Source organism: Orycteropus afer, unplaced genomic scaffold, assembly GCF_000298275.1.
Source record: "Orycteropus afer afer isolate SDZICR_OR568_19922 unplaced genomic scaffold, OryAfe1.0 scaffold00085, whole genome shotgun sequence".
NCBI classification, from domain to species: Eukaryota; Metazoa; Chordata; class Mammalia; order Tubulidentata; family Orycteropodidae; genus Orycteropus; species Orycteropus afer.
In genome coordinates, this window is record NW_006921672.1 from 3,605,155 (window position 1) to 3,618,780 (window position 13,626).

The 13,626-nt window shown below is 54.0% G+C and overlaps 1 protein-coding gene across 1 annotated transcript in view; it reads right to left on the bottom strand.

The window, feature by feature from the left end:
• CACNA1G (calcium voltage-gated channel subunit alpha1 G) overlaps positions 1-13,626 on the bottom strand; it is a 68,470-nt gene that overhangs the window by 31,971 nt on the left and 22,873 nt on the right. Inside the window, exons 10-13 of the mRNA XM_007941877.1 lie at positions 3,367-3,518; positions 1,980-2,165; positions 1,749-1,863; positions 1,483-1,638 (exon numbers count right to left, since the gene is read on the bottom strand). Coding sequence (XP_007940068.1) covers positions 1,483-1,638; positions 1,749-1,863; positions 1,980-2,165; positions 3,367-3,518 — 609 coding nt within the window. The remainder of the gene's footprint in view (positions 1-1,482; positions 1,639-1,748; positions 1,864-1,979; positions 2,166-3,366; positions 3,519-13,626) is intronic.

Below are 13,626 nucleotides of genomic sequence, written 5' to 3' on the forward strand. Positions count from 1 at the left end.
TTTGCACTGGGCACCTCCAAGATGACTGAGGACCACACTGCCCCAGTTGAATGGCCAGTAAGGGGAAGGCATAGGCTCAGGGATTTTTCCATTTCCCTCCACAGAATTCCACAGGAATTTTCCTGAGGAAGCCTTAGCCGTCAGGAGCCATGGTGTGAAAGGGGCTGCAGGGCTCCCACAACCACTTGAATCCTCTTCCCACTGGCAAAGGGCAGCGCCTGAGTGGTGCGTTTCCATAAAAACCCTGGCTCTAGGAACAGTATGGCACTCCTTAACCCTTAGGCTTAGGAAATTCCAAGGAATTGTCCTCAGGCAGCTGAGGTGCAGAGAAGTTCAGGAAACTGCCCCAAGTCACACAGAGAGCAAGAGGTGGACTTGGGATTCAACCTCGAGTCTCCGGCCCAGGAAGGGCGCTGCCACCCCTCCTTCCCTGCGGGAGGCTCAGCCATTGCGAAATGCAGACCCATGACACCCCCACAGGCTGTCCTCACTGTCACCCAGTGGGAGGAAACGCGATAATGGAGAACTACAGAATTAAAACGGGAGCAGGAGAAAGGCCGGTGCGGGCCAGATGCACCCGCACCTCCCTAGCCTGGCCCGGCCTACGGGGAACAGCCCTCCCTGGCAGGGCTGGGAAAGGAGTCGGAAAATAGATTTTTGTTTTTCCACCGTGTGCCGGGTATTTATAGACCAGGCCACAGCGGGAGTTTCCATCCGGGTCACCCAGAGAGAACTGGACCAAGAGCTTCTCCACACCCAGACAGGAGTGTTTCTAGGTTGGGTCAACCTGCCTTGTGGGAGGCACCTGGGGGGCTGGGATGGGCCTGGGGGCTGGAGGAGAGGAGAGGCAGAGCTGAGGGGAGAGGGGAACAGCCCATCAGGCCGAGGCTTCGCCCTGGCATGGCGAGGGCAGGATCGATGGAAATCAATATTAATTGATGACGCTGCCTGTGACGAAGGTGACGGAGTCTGGGCTGGAAATAGGACGCTCATCTCTGCCATGCCTGCAGCTAATTGGGCTCATTTCTCACCCCAGGCAGCTCAGCCCTGCCCGGGCCCTGGTGGCATCTTCATCAACTGAGCCAGAGCACAGATGACTTGCACACAAGCCACCCCCGCCCCTTGGCTCACCTTGGTCCCCTCCGATGAGCCAGAGAACACTCCTGCTCAGGGATCCAGCTGCACTGTGAACCTTGACACTGATCTTGTCTGACTTTCTGGGGAAGGGTCTGACTAACTTAACAGGGAAGGCTTGCTCGGCAGGTAACCCTGGACCCAGTGAACCCACACAACCACCCTGTCTCCCAAGTGATAAGGAGTTATGTGACACATAGAGCCACCCACCCCTAGTCTACCCCAGCTTAGTATGGAGAATGCTTCCTGCAGGACCTACCAGGCCACCACAACTTGGCAGCCAAACCCTCCTGGAAGTAAGACTGTGGCGGGCAGGGTGAGGCTGGGTGGGTCAGGGCAGGGGGTTACCTCAGCCTGGAAGCCCTCCACCAGAATGGCGACGAGCAGGTTAAAGAGCACGTAGTTGCCAAAGGTCATGAGTGCGATGAAGTAAAGGGCGGCCCAGGACGATGTGGAGGCCATCCCATTATAGAGGACCTTGTTCCAGTCCTCCTGCGTCAGGATCTGCAGGAAAAGGTGGGGCAGGGGCAGAGGGCAGGAATCAGGGCCTTGACCAGGGGCACCCCTCACCAGCCTCCAGAGTGGCACCCCCTACCCTATTACCCTCTTCACACCTGGAAGACTGTGACGATGGCCCAGAGCAGGGAGTCAAAATTCTTCCGGTCTGGTAGCGTGTCCCCATCCCGCTCAGACGCAAATTTGCAGCCAAAGAGATGCATACCGAGGATGCTGAAGACACAGGGCCACAGGTGGGGGTCAGGGCCCCAGCACTCCCTGCCCCGCAGGCCCTTCGGCCCCAAGCCTGGCCCATCTCCCAGCCAGCAGGGGAGCCGCGCCGCCCTCACCTGAAGATGAAGATGAAGAGCATGAGCAGCATGCAGAAGGTGGCCACGTTGTCCATGGTCTTCATGAGCACCACAAGCTGCCGCTGCAGCGCCGGCAGGAAGCGCACCAGCTTCAGCACCCTCATTAGGCGGAAGGTCCGCAGCACCGACAGGCCGCCCCCCTGCTGGCCCACGATCTCCCACACGCTGCAGGGGGAGCAGGGAGCCTAAGTCTGCTGCCTCTGTACTTTACTCCCCACCCTCCATGGACTCAGCAGCACCTGACAACTTGGACTGGCCTCTTTGTGTGAGCAAATAGGGCACACGCGACCCTCTGGCCTCCAAGCAGGAGCCTCTGAGCCGGCAAGGATCTGAGAAACAGCCCAGCCCAGCCCACCCTCCATCCCCTGCCAGAGGTCACATCCTGGCAGCAGACACCCTCTCCCTAAACCCCGCCAATGCAACAGCATCAAGCTACGGAATATTTGGTTTGTTCTCATCTAATGAAATCTAAAGCCAATTCCAGAAAGCAATAAAGCAGTTCTCTTGGCCCCAGGCCTGGGGGTACATAGCAGCTTCCCAAGGTCTTGGAAACCCTAAAGCAAGTTGCCGGCATCTGAAATGGTTTCCAAGCACTTTGCGAACAGGGACAGCTGGCTGTGCCTCATCTCGCCTCTGACACCTCTCCAAAGCTGACTCTCCAATCCTCATTCATCCCAGGCTAGGGCGAGGTCAAGGGCAAAGGATAGGGATGGAGAGAGGGCACTGAAGAGAGGTCTTGCCAAAAGAGATAGGAGCCCAAATTCCAGGTGAACAAGGTCAGGCTGAGGGAGAGGATGGAGTAGAGCATGGGGACACAAGAGTCTGCCTCTCACTGGGGCACTGGCAGGTCTTATGGAGTCATAGGGCCTGACTCCAGACCCTTCCACTCCAGAGGCACAAGCTGTGTGGATCCCTACTCCAAGTCACCCCTGTTGGCATTCCTGGGCCTTCAGTGAAAGGCAGGGGAGGGCAGAAGCATGTCTAGGGTATGGCAGGCATGGCACATGCCCTGGGCACCACTTGAGGGGGACACCAATGAGAACTTTCTATTTGCCATGGCAGTTTCCATTACCAGCTGTGAAAGATCATTCAGCAAATCGAAACTAATTGCCACAGGTGCTATTTTCTATAGCTATACCTCTGCGGGGGAGCTCTGGTAGCATAGTGCCTAAGGCACTTGACTGCTAATCAGAAGGCTGGTGGTTCAAACCCACCAGCCACTCCTCGGAAGGAAGATTGGGCAATCTACTTCCGTAGTGATACCATCTCAGAGGCCCAAGGAAGGGTCACTATGAGTTGGATTCGACTCAATGGCAGTGAGTTTGGTTTTTTGTTTTATATGCCTCTGGGAAAAGGGCAGTCCTACCTGATGACAACAATGACACCATCGAAGATGTTGTAGGGATTCTTGATGTAGCCAAAGGGCCCGTACACGAGCAGCTTCAGCAGCATCTCCAGGGCAAAGAGGCTGGTGAAGACGATGTTGCTGATTTCCAGTGCATTGGTGAGCTCCTCGGGCTGGAGGGCAGGGGTGGGAGTGAAGCTGCCGCTCCTCCACCCCATCCTCCCAAACATGGGGCCACAGAAACAGTAAGCTTGTGGGGGCTGGGGGGGAGACTGTAGGTGATGCTCAGGCTCCTGGGGAGGACTGTCCAAAGGTCAGGGAGTCAATGCATGCACAGTAGCCACCCCGGGAAGTGGCTGCATGAAATATGTAGCCCCTTTCCCCAGATCTGGGTCTCAAATGCTGGGGCCACAGGCTCCTTGGAGGCCTATGCCGGGGGTTCTGCCCTACCTCCTGCTGGGGACTCTGAGACCTCTCTTGGCCCATGCCACCTGGCCAGCTCGGGGGACCCCAGCCAACAGTGAGACGATCGCCAAGGCCTCACATGCACACCCCACCCCTCAGCCACACACAGAGTCACAAGTGTTCTACAATCTCTCTGTGGACTTGGCAGCCTTCTCTTGGACAACTGTCGGCTCTGCTCGCCTTCTTCCAGACACACACACACACACACACACTCTCTCTCTCTCTCTCTCTCAGAGTCCTGTACACGCTGGTGGACGGAAGGGCTACCCCGAGGCAAGTTGTCACAGAGGTTGAGTCTCAGCCTGAAACTGAGACCTGGGTCAATTCCCAGCCTCCTCTACTAACTCACTGTGTGACCTTCAGCAAGATTCTCAACTTCTCTGGCCAAACTTAAAACACTGGAGTTAATGACTTTTATATTCCTATCAGGGAGCTGGGATTAACACCAAGGACACATCCCAGAGAGGTCATCAGAAGAACTAGTGACAAACCCTACCTCACCTGAAGGTCCAGCTCACTAGTCACTTCCCTCCCTCCCTCTTCCTTTCAATTTTAAATGTCTACTATATGTTGTCGGTTCAAGTCCACCCAGGTGCCTCAGAAGAAAGTCCCGGTGACCTGTGTCTGAAAATCAACCATTGAAAATCCTATGGAGCACAGCTCTACTTTGACACACGCAGATTTTCTAGGAGTCGGAATTGACTTCATGGCAACTGGTTACTGTATGCCTAGCAACGGTCCCTGGGTGGTGCAAATAGTTTGCGCATGACTACTAACTGAAAGGTTGAAGGTTGGAACCCACCCAGCAGTGCCATGGAAGAAAGGCCTGGCAATCTGCTTCCATAAAGATTAGAGCCAAGAAAGCCCTATGGAGCAGCTCTATTCTGTAACACATGGGATCACCATGAGTCAGAATCAACCAGCCCCATGGCAACTGGTTCCTGTATGCTTAGCAATGTCCCAGGAATTAAAGGAGTTACCAAAAAAAAAAAAAAAAAAATGCCAGCCAAACTCCCTGCCTCCCAGGAGCTCAGCATCTAGCTGGAAACAAGTTGTACACACAAAACACAGCTGAACAACCACGAGAGACCTCAGACACCTCAGTGCCAAAATAAACGATCTAGGCAGTAAATACAGGAGTTTAGGAGAGGGAAGGTGAGGGGTGAAGGCACCAAGAGGAGCCTAGTTGGGAGGCAGCACCTGAAATGAGTTCAGCAGGATGAGGAGGGGTCTTGCCAGGCAAAGGGGGTGTGTAAAGGCATCCCCATTGGAGGAGATGGCTTGGGCAAAGGCCAGGTATAGGAACGAGCCAGGTTTGGGGAGGAGGGAGAGGCTGAGTGCAGGGGGAGACACGGTTGCCTCGTTGGAACCTCTGCCCACCTGATGGGGCATCTTGACAAACCAAAAGCTCACAGTAGTTAAACGATGACTCAGTGAAGCCCTCATCCCATCAGACACCTCCCCCTGTTGAGATGCCTCATCTGGCCAGCTGCCCAGGTAGGTTGTCCAAGCATGGAGCCAGACCTTGGGCATGACCAAGTGGATCTTAATGGCCCCCATCTGTGTGGACAGGCTGGCTGGATGTTGGGAGGCTTATGAGTATTTTGGAGCTCAGGATCAACAGCTACTCAGAAGGCGATAAGCTCCCAAAGGATTACTCCTAAAGGCAGGCCTGCAGGGTAGGACCAGGTGGAGGCAGGGCCGAGAGCCAGCTGTCTAGAGCGTGAGGGGCTGTCATAAGGGGTGGTGTAGCACAGAGACCGTCCCTCCATAGATATGGGAGTGGAGACAGAAAGAGACACTGCCACCCAACCTAGTTAATCAGGTCACAGAGAGATGGAATCTTCAGTGCCCCCAGCATAAGTATGGTACCAGTGGGAAGGAAGGGACTATTGTCAGCCCAGGGCTCAGACTCCCTCCCCACTAAGCAGATCCCTCAAGTACAGTCTGCACCCAAAGTGCTCCCAAGTTCAGTCCACTGGAGCGTGGTGGCCAAAGAGCCTCCCTCGCCTTCACCCTGCTGCCTGCCCAGTTCTCCATCCTTCAGTTGGATAAAGATGATGAGCCCAAGCCAATCTGGTGCAGTGCTTTTAGGTCTCAGCCCACCATGCCCATCGCCTCGTTCTGTCTACACATTTTACAAATGAGGAAAAGAGGTCAAGAGATGGTGTGTGACCATGAGATCCTCAGTCTATGCAACTATGAGACCAGAAGAACTAGATGGTGCCTGGCTACACTGTCAACCACTGAGAGGGGGATCTATGTAGGAGATCCTGGATAGAAAGGGAGAACAATGTGGAACAAAACTTAAAATCATTTGGGAAAAAAAGGGGGGGGGACCAGGTTTGCTGGTCTGATAGAGCCTGGTGGAACCACTGAGACTATAGTCCCTAGCTGCCCTCCAGGTCTGGAATTGAACCTACACCTATGGCTTCCAGCCAAACAAAAGACAGGCATATGAGTTGAACATGTACCTGAGGTAGATATACTCCCTGGAGAGTACAATCATGGGAGAAAGAGGGGCTGTTTATGCACAGGGAGACAGTTCAGAGGGCAGGAGTGCATGGAGGGATGGACACAGGGAAGAGGTAACTATTGGGAGGAAGCGGGAGGGGAGCTGTTGCATTGGGGTAAATTGTAGTCAATGTCATGAGATAATGTGTGTGTGAATTGCTGTATGGAAAGTGAATTTGCTCTGTAAACTTTCACCTAAATTACAATAATAAAAAAAAGAGAGATGGTGTGTAACTGTTTCAACAACACAGAGCAGGTGGAGAGAGGGAATGGGACCCAGTTCCACACCACTCTGTTTCCAATCATAATAACCAAGCCAGTTGTTGCCAAGTCAGTTCCAACCTGTGGTGACCCCACATGTGTCAGAGTAGAACTGCTCTGTAGGGTTTTCAAGCTCTGATCTGTCAGAAGTAGATTGCCAGGCCTTTCTTCCAAGGCACCTCTGGGCAGGTTCGAACCACCAACCTTTCAGTTAGTAGCCCAGTGCTTAACTGTGCCACCCGGGGACTCCTTTGACAATAACAGACAGGCAGGGTTCAAATCCAATCCCAGAGCGGCCTTAGGGGCCTGTGAACCTACACACATGGGTGGACTGGATACACAGTGTGACTTCTACTTGTACATATGATTATTTCAAATGAACACAGATGTAATGAGTAAAGAAAAACTATATTTGAAAGCATACTGTTCAGTAACAACGTGCTAATGATATGGCATGTAAATGATGTCTCAAGAAAACTTTAAAAATTAGATAGGCATATGAGCTGAACATTTACCTCAGGTAGATACACTCCTTGGAGAGAACAATCATGGGAGAACAGAAGGGCTATGTATATACAGGGAGACAGCGCAGGGGGCAGGAGTGCATGGAGGGAAGGACACAGGGAAGAGGTAATTACGGGGAGGGGAGCTGTTGCCTTGTGGGAAGTTGTAGTCAATGTTATGAGACAAAGTGTAGTCAATGTCATGAGCTGCTGTATGGAAAGTGAATTCGCTCTGTAAACTTTTACCCAAATCACAATTTAAAAAAAACTTTAAAAATTAGTAAGACTTATTTTCTTTCAAGTAGCTAAAGCCACAGCGCCTTTGGTATCACTGCATTTGCCTCATCAGTGAATCCTAAAAGCCCAACTGTGGCTGTGTGGAGAGAGGCTGTCTTCATCGTTTCCTGACGTTATCAACAGAGCTCTCAACAGTCTGTTCCCGACGACTCATAGACACACCCCACACTCGCTCACACACATCAACCAAGAGTCTCACCCCAGCCTGCATCATTGGTCCTTGATGAGGATGTGTGGCAGCAAAGCCTGAAGCCCCTCTCTGACACACCAAGGGTCTAGGAACTGGAGAAGCTGTGGGAAGGAGGTTTTGCCTTGGCCCTGCCCTCTCTTTCCCCCGACTCGCACTGCACACTTTTGGGGGCAATGCAGCCCTGCGGGAGAAAGACCTGGCTAGTTGCTTCTGTAAAGACTACAACCTAGGAAACACTGTGGGGAAGTTGTACTTTGTCATACGAGGTAGCTATGATTTGAAGTCAACGGGCACCCAACAACCACAAACCTACTCCTTTCCAGGGCCTCAGTATCCCCTGTGGACCATGGAAAAAAGCCCTCCTCCTCCAGACAGCCAGGTCTGTCCAAGTTACTAAATCGGAGGCTGGGAACGTTCTGCAAACTCAGGCTGAGGACACGGAAACACAATCTTAGCAACACGGTTGCCCCAGGGACCAGAGCCGTGATCACAGACTGCAGCAGCGAAAGGGGAGGGGAGGGAGGGAGGCAACTTCTGCTGACGACCCACCGCAGGGCCACACAGGGCCAAGCACCTTCCTCCCATGTCTCACTGACTCACTGTTCACAACCTAAGACAAGGGAGGGATGTAACTGTAACGTCTTAGACAGTCGGGGAAACTGAGACTGCTAGAGGTGCCATAACTTGATGGAGGTCGCGTCCCTTGCTTTGAAAGGTGCAGTGCCAGGTCTGTCTGCTTTCTGCTACGTGTTCGCCTTTGGGACCCCCAGCCACACTCCAGGCACATCTCACACAGAAGGTGCACAAGCCCAACGACTATGGACCATGGCACTCACTTCCCTGCACTGACACTCCCTGCAACCAGAAAGTCCTCTCTAAGGGCTGGAGAAATCTTCCCCCCTAGTTAGGAGCTCTGGTAGCATAGTGGCTAAGACATTTGCCTGCTAACCAGATGGCTGGCGGTTCAAACCCACCAGCCACTCCTCGGAAGGAAGGTTGGGCAATCCTACTTCTGTAGTGATACTGCCTCGGAAACCCAAGGAGGGGTCACTATGAGTCAGGTTTGACTCGACGGCACATAACAACAACAACAACAATTCATAGATGTCAAGGCACAGTGGACAGGTCTCTGAGTTGAGGCCCCATTAGAAGCTCCAGACCTCTTCCCTGTGCAGATACTAACTGGAGACCTCCCACCTACCAGTGTCTCTCTGCTCCCCAGACTGTCACCCCGGAGCAATTGTGGCCCCAAGTAGGCTGCTGAATACTCCCCAGTACCACCAGTACTTCCCTAAAACCCATAGCATCATGTCAACCAACCCTTAAAGAGCTCACTGTGTGCAAACACTTGATTCAAAGAGAAGAGGTTTGAACCTGGATGCAGGAGGCCTGTGTGATCTCAAGCAAGTCCTTTAACCTCTCTGATCCCTAGTGCCTTTTTCTGTGAAACAAGATAACACGACCTCTGTGGTGAGGCTCTTCTGCAGACAGAACAAAGGGGGTCAAGCCTGTGAAGACTCTAGCCTAGGGTCAAGTTCAGGAGCTCTGTGGGCACTGATAGGAGGGGTAGGTCTCACACACGGCAGGACAGAGTGCCTGCAAGGCTACAGCTGAGCACCAAGCGGGGGGCCAAAGCCAGGAGAGGTCGGGGGCCAGCTGGGAAGAAGGCAGCAGGAAGAGCAATGGAGGGCACCCCTGCTGGAGACAACAGGAGCGAAGTACAGAGACAGGGCAGAGTCAGGACCAAGGATCAACTTGTCTACCAGGATCAGAGGGTGGAAGGGGCTGCTGGGGGATGAGGTTGCAAGGTTGGCAGGGCCAGGCAGAGTGGCCTTGATTCCAGTCCAAGACTTGGGCTGGCTCTGTCTTTGCCCATGATGCTTCCATCAAGGCTCTTAGGGGGAGGGAGGAGATGTGCAAAGTCGCGTTAGTTAAGAAGATTAATCTGACTGCAGTGATGGCAGCATGTGGAGGGCTTGGAGGGGAAAGATGGAGACCAATTAGGGGGTACTGCAGCAGTCCAGGCAGGAGGTCTGGGAGCCAGCACTGGAGACAGAGATGCGCCTTTTGCAGGGAAGGCATAAGGGGGTGGGTGAGCTGGACCCAAGCTGGGCAGGGCTCTCACACCTCCTCTGACCACCCTTATCTCCTTGGCTCTCTCCTGCTCCCCTGTTCTGACTCCTTCGCTCACCTTGCCCCAGCTTTGAGAGTCTAGTCCACTATCCCCATCCACCGGGAGGGGACCCAGTTTGACAACAGTGATGGGCTGGGGGTCATTGGGTCAGTGGGATGGCAGTCCTCAAGGAGGTGGGGGAAGTCAGGGGACACAAGGGTGGCAGGAGGTTTCCAGGAACTCCCACAGGCCTCATCACATGGATCATGGACTTGCTGTCCATCATCTTGTGGAAACTCTCCAGCTTGGAACTTTGTCTCTCTGAGCAAACCCCAGCAGCACCCTCACATCCATGCCCACTGGGCCTGCAGGTAGGTCTCCTGGTGCCTGAAGAGCGTCCTAAGGGGGGGCGATGGAGTGACTTTAGTTCCCTCATAATCTCTCTCAGCTGCTCTGAAGCCACCCCAAGTAAACACACAAACCAAGTAGGCACCAGGCACCTCCAATGCTTTGAGACAGACACCCCAAGGTCCCTGCTACCAAAGTCCCAGAGCTGTAGCCCTTGCCCCTCATCCACCTGGACCACTTCTCGGCCTGCAGCCCCTGGAGGACCATTCAAAGCTACTCTCAGGACTAGGACCTCAGAGGACTTCTGTGAGACCCAGCCCCTCAGCCCAAGTCCTCACCTCCTATACTTGCTCTGCCACTACCCCAAAACCGCTGAAGCATTGCTAGAGAGTCATGGACCTGTGCTGACTGGGGGGCCCTGATGGGTGGCCTCTGCCCTCCAAACTGCTCTACTCACAGCCCTTTATTCCTCCCAATCGGTCTCCAGCTCTCTCTCCCAGGAGCTGCCTCCTTCTCCCCCAGGCCCTTACCCTTACTCCCTAACCTGACCTCCACTTCACTTTTCACTTGCTGGGCTTCCTTTCTCTGCCCCCAACAGCCTTTTGTCCTCCTCTCTCTTCCTCCCCCCAAAGGGGGCCTACCCCTCCTCCACCTGCCCTGGGATCTCAACCCCCACCTCCAACGGCCCTGGGCCTATTGTGTTGCTCATGAAGCAGCCATCACTATACCAATCTTCTCACTCCATGCCTCAAAGCAGAAAATTTTGTGGGAATCCAGGCCCATTCTCCCCTGAATCCTGGACCCCACCACTTCAGCTCTTCCCAGCCTTCCTCTTAGTGGATCCTTCTGCAGCCTCTGAGCCTGGTGCCAGCTTCCCTGCTGAGGCCTTGGCCTCCCCTGGCGCCTGTGACCCAGTGCTGGCCACCTCCTGCCCCTCCTCTCCTGACTTCCCTCTCTCCCCTTCATCAGACATTCCTCGGAGTTCAATCTAAGCCCACTCCCTCCCCTTCACTCCCTCCCTCTGCCATCTTACCCCCTCCAACCTCTCCAGCTGCCATCAGGGGTGTAGAAAACACTGAACAGTCTCCCTCCCAGCCCCTGGCCCCTTGTCCAGAGAGCCGACGCCTGCCTGACAGTCTTCCAGGCTGGCCCCCGGCCATCTCAGACTTAGCACTTGGCCTCCTCCACCAAACCTGCTCCTTCTCTTGACTTCCCATCATTCTCGGGATTCTGTCTGGGAACTTTGGGGTCATCTAGGATTCACCAGGCCCCTAGACCCTGCCACTGTAATTGCTGTCCCACCTAGGCCCTCCTTTTCACTGCCACTGCCTTGGTTGAGGCCCTCACTACCTTCTGGACAACAGAAATAGCCTCAGCCCCTCCCCCACTCCAGTCTGCCCTGACAACTCCAGCTTTCTTCAACACTATTGGACTCACATCACCCTCTGCTCAAACACCTGAGGTCCCCTGCTCCCACACCACCCTGTGCTGGAGTTGTCCCTCCACCTAGACCTTTCTGTTCCTAATTCCAGCTGCCACAATCCTTCAAGGCCCATCTCAAAGCCACCTCCTTCATGAAGCACTTTGAATTCCCTCCATTGAGTGGGAGTATTTCTCCTATGTACCCCTCTCCGGAAGCCACCCCTTCAGCATTTGGGACTCCCCTATGGCACTTCTGCCTCTGCCCCCTGCTCCATGTGTGTTTGTGGAATTGGAGGAGCCTGGGACTAAGGCATGCCTGGAAGAACAAGAGCATCCCCTTAGCTGATCATATCCCAATAGCGCCCTCTCCCTCCACACCTGTGGCCATCATTTGGAAGTCTGGGGCCAGGTCAATGAAAAGTATCATTCCATAAGCCTCGCTTGGCCATAGCCCCAGCTCCACAGCAGGGCTCCTCTGGAGGCCAAGGGCTTCTGTGGGACCCAAGAAATAGACTGGGGGTAGGGTGTCCATCAAGCCTTACTCTCAAAGGCCACACATAGGGTGTCTCTGCATGTATAAAAGGAGTCCCAGTGGCACAACAGCGAAGCACTTTGCATCTAATTAAAGGGTTGGCGGTTCAAACCCACCCAGAGGCTCTGTGGGGAAAAAGACCTGGTGACCTGCTCCTGTAAAGATCGCAGTTTGGAACACCCTTTGGGCAGTTCTGCTCTGTTACACGGGGTCCCTATGAGTCCGAATGGTCTCGACAGCACCACCTCCAACATGCACGTGTGAGAGGGTCCCTAGCTTTCAGCAGAATCCAAAAGGAGGCTGGGACTCCCCCTGGAAAGGTAAGACCACATCTGCATTCACCCCTACCCCACCCCCAGCTTCCTCTCCTGGAACAGCCGACCTCACTCACTTATAAATAGAAACCCTCTCTGGACATGTATCTGGAGTGACAGGATGGGCCCGGAGTCTGAGCAATGAGCAGACTCATCACCTGCCCTGTGCTCCCTCTGCCTGGGACTCTCCCTCTCTCTCCCCTCTGAAGTCCACAAGACGACTGGGCTGAGGGTCCCCACCTCTCCCTACATGCCCTCTTCTAGAATATGAGGTCAGCACCTGCCTCCAATGACCCAGAGTCAGAAAGGGGTGATGAGGAAGCTCATGTGTCCCCAAGACCTGATCCCTGAGCCTGCCCCTCCTCCTATGTGGCCCTGCCCCAGTGCAGACACAGGCAGGAGACAGGGCCCAGGAGACAACTTCTTTTCTGAGCTCCAGTAACCTGCTAGACAGGAGCTAGAATGTCCATAGGCACCATGTATACAACATGCCCCAGCCTAAATCTGCTCCCAATGCTCCCAGGTCAGTTAGAAACCTGGGCGGCCACCTCCTCCTCCTCCAATATCCGGTGTAGTCCTGCAGATTCAGCCCCCTGCCAGCTCTCCCCAGCCCTCCCCTCTCCATTTCCAGGGACAAAGACGCAGTCCAAGCTGCCTGGACCACTGCAGTAGCCTCCTCACTGGCCTCTCTGCTTCCTGCCTCCTCTCCTTCCCTTCCACTCCCCACTTGGTTTCCAGAGGACTTTTGATAAAACATAACCTGGTTACATCCCTGACCTGTTTAAAACCTTTGCTCGGAACCTACCACCTTCAGGAGAAAATTCAAACTCCTTCCTGTGCCTCTCAGGACCTGGCTCTGAGTTTCTTTGTTTTTTTCCCCCACTTCATCTCTTACCTCTTGCCCATCCCAGTCCCCACTCACTGCTCTACTCATTCTGAACTCCTTACATATCTTATAAGTTGGTGTCTGGTACCTCTGGCCCTACGCCCCATGCTGTGCCTCTGGGAATGCCCTGCCCTCCACCTTCAGTGGCAAAGCTCAGAGGTCACCTCCTTGAATTCCCCCCACCCCACCCCACCCCTGCTCTGGGTCACATGCTCCTCTTCCTCCCCCAGCATGCTGGAGCTGCCATGCACCACCAGCTCTGTGGAACCTACTGTGCACATCTCTTCCCAATTCCATGTTCGTGGCATCATGTTGGTATCTTAAAAGCTGGCCACAGTGGGAACATTTTGACCACGGAAATTAGCAAAAGTACAAATCAGGGCTTTTTTTATCTGTTTTTTTTTTTTTTTTTTTGCTGAGTCTTCTGGGTTTCTTA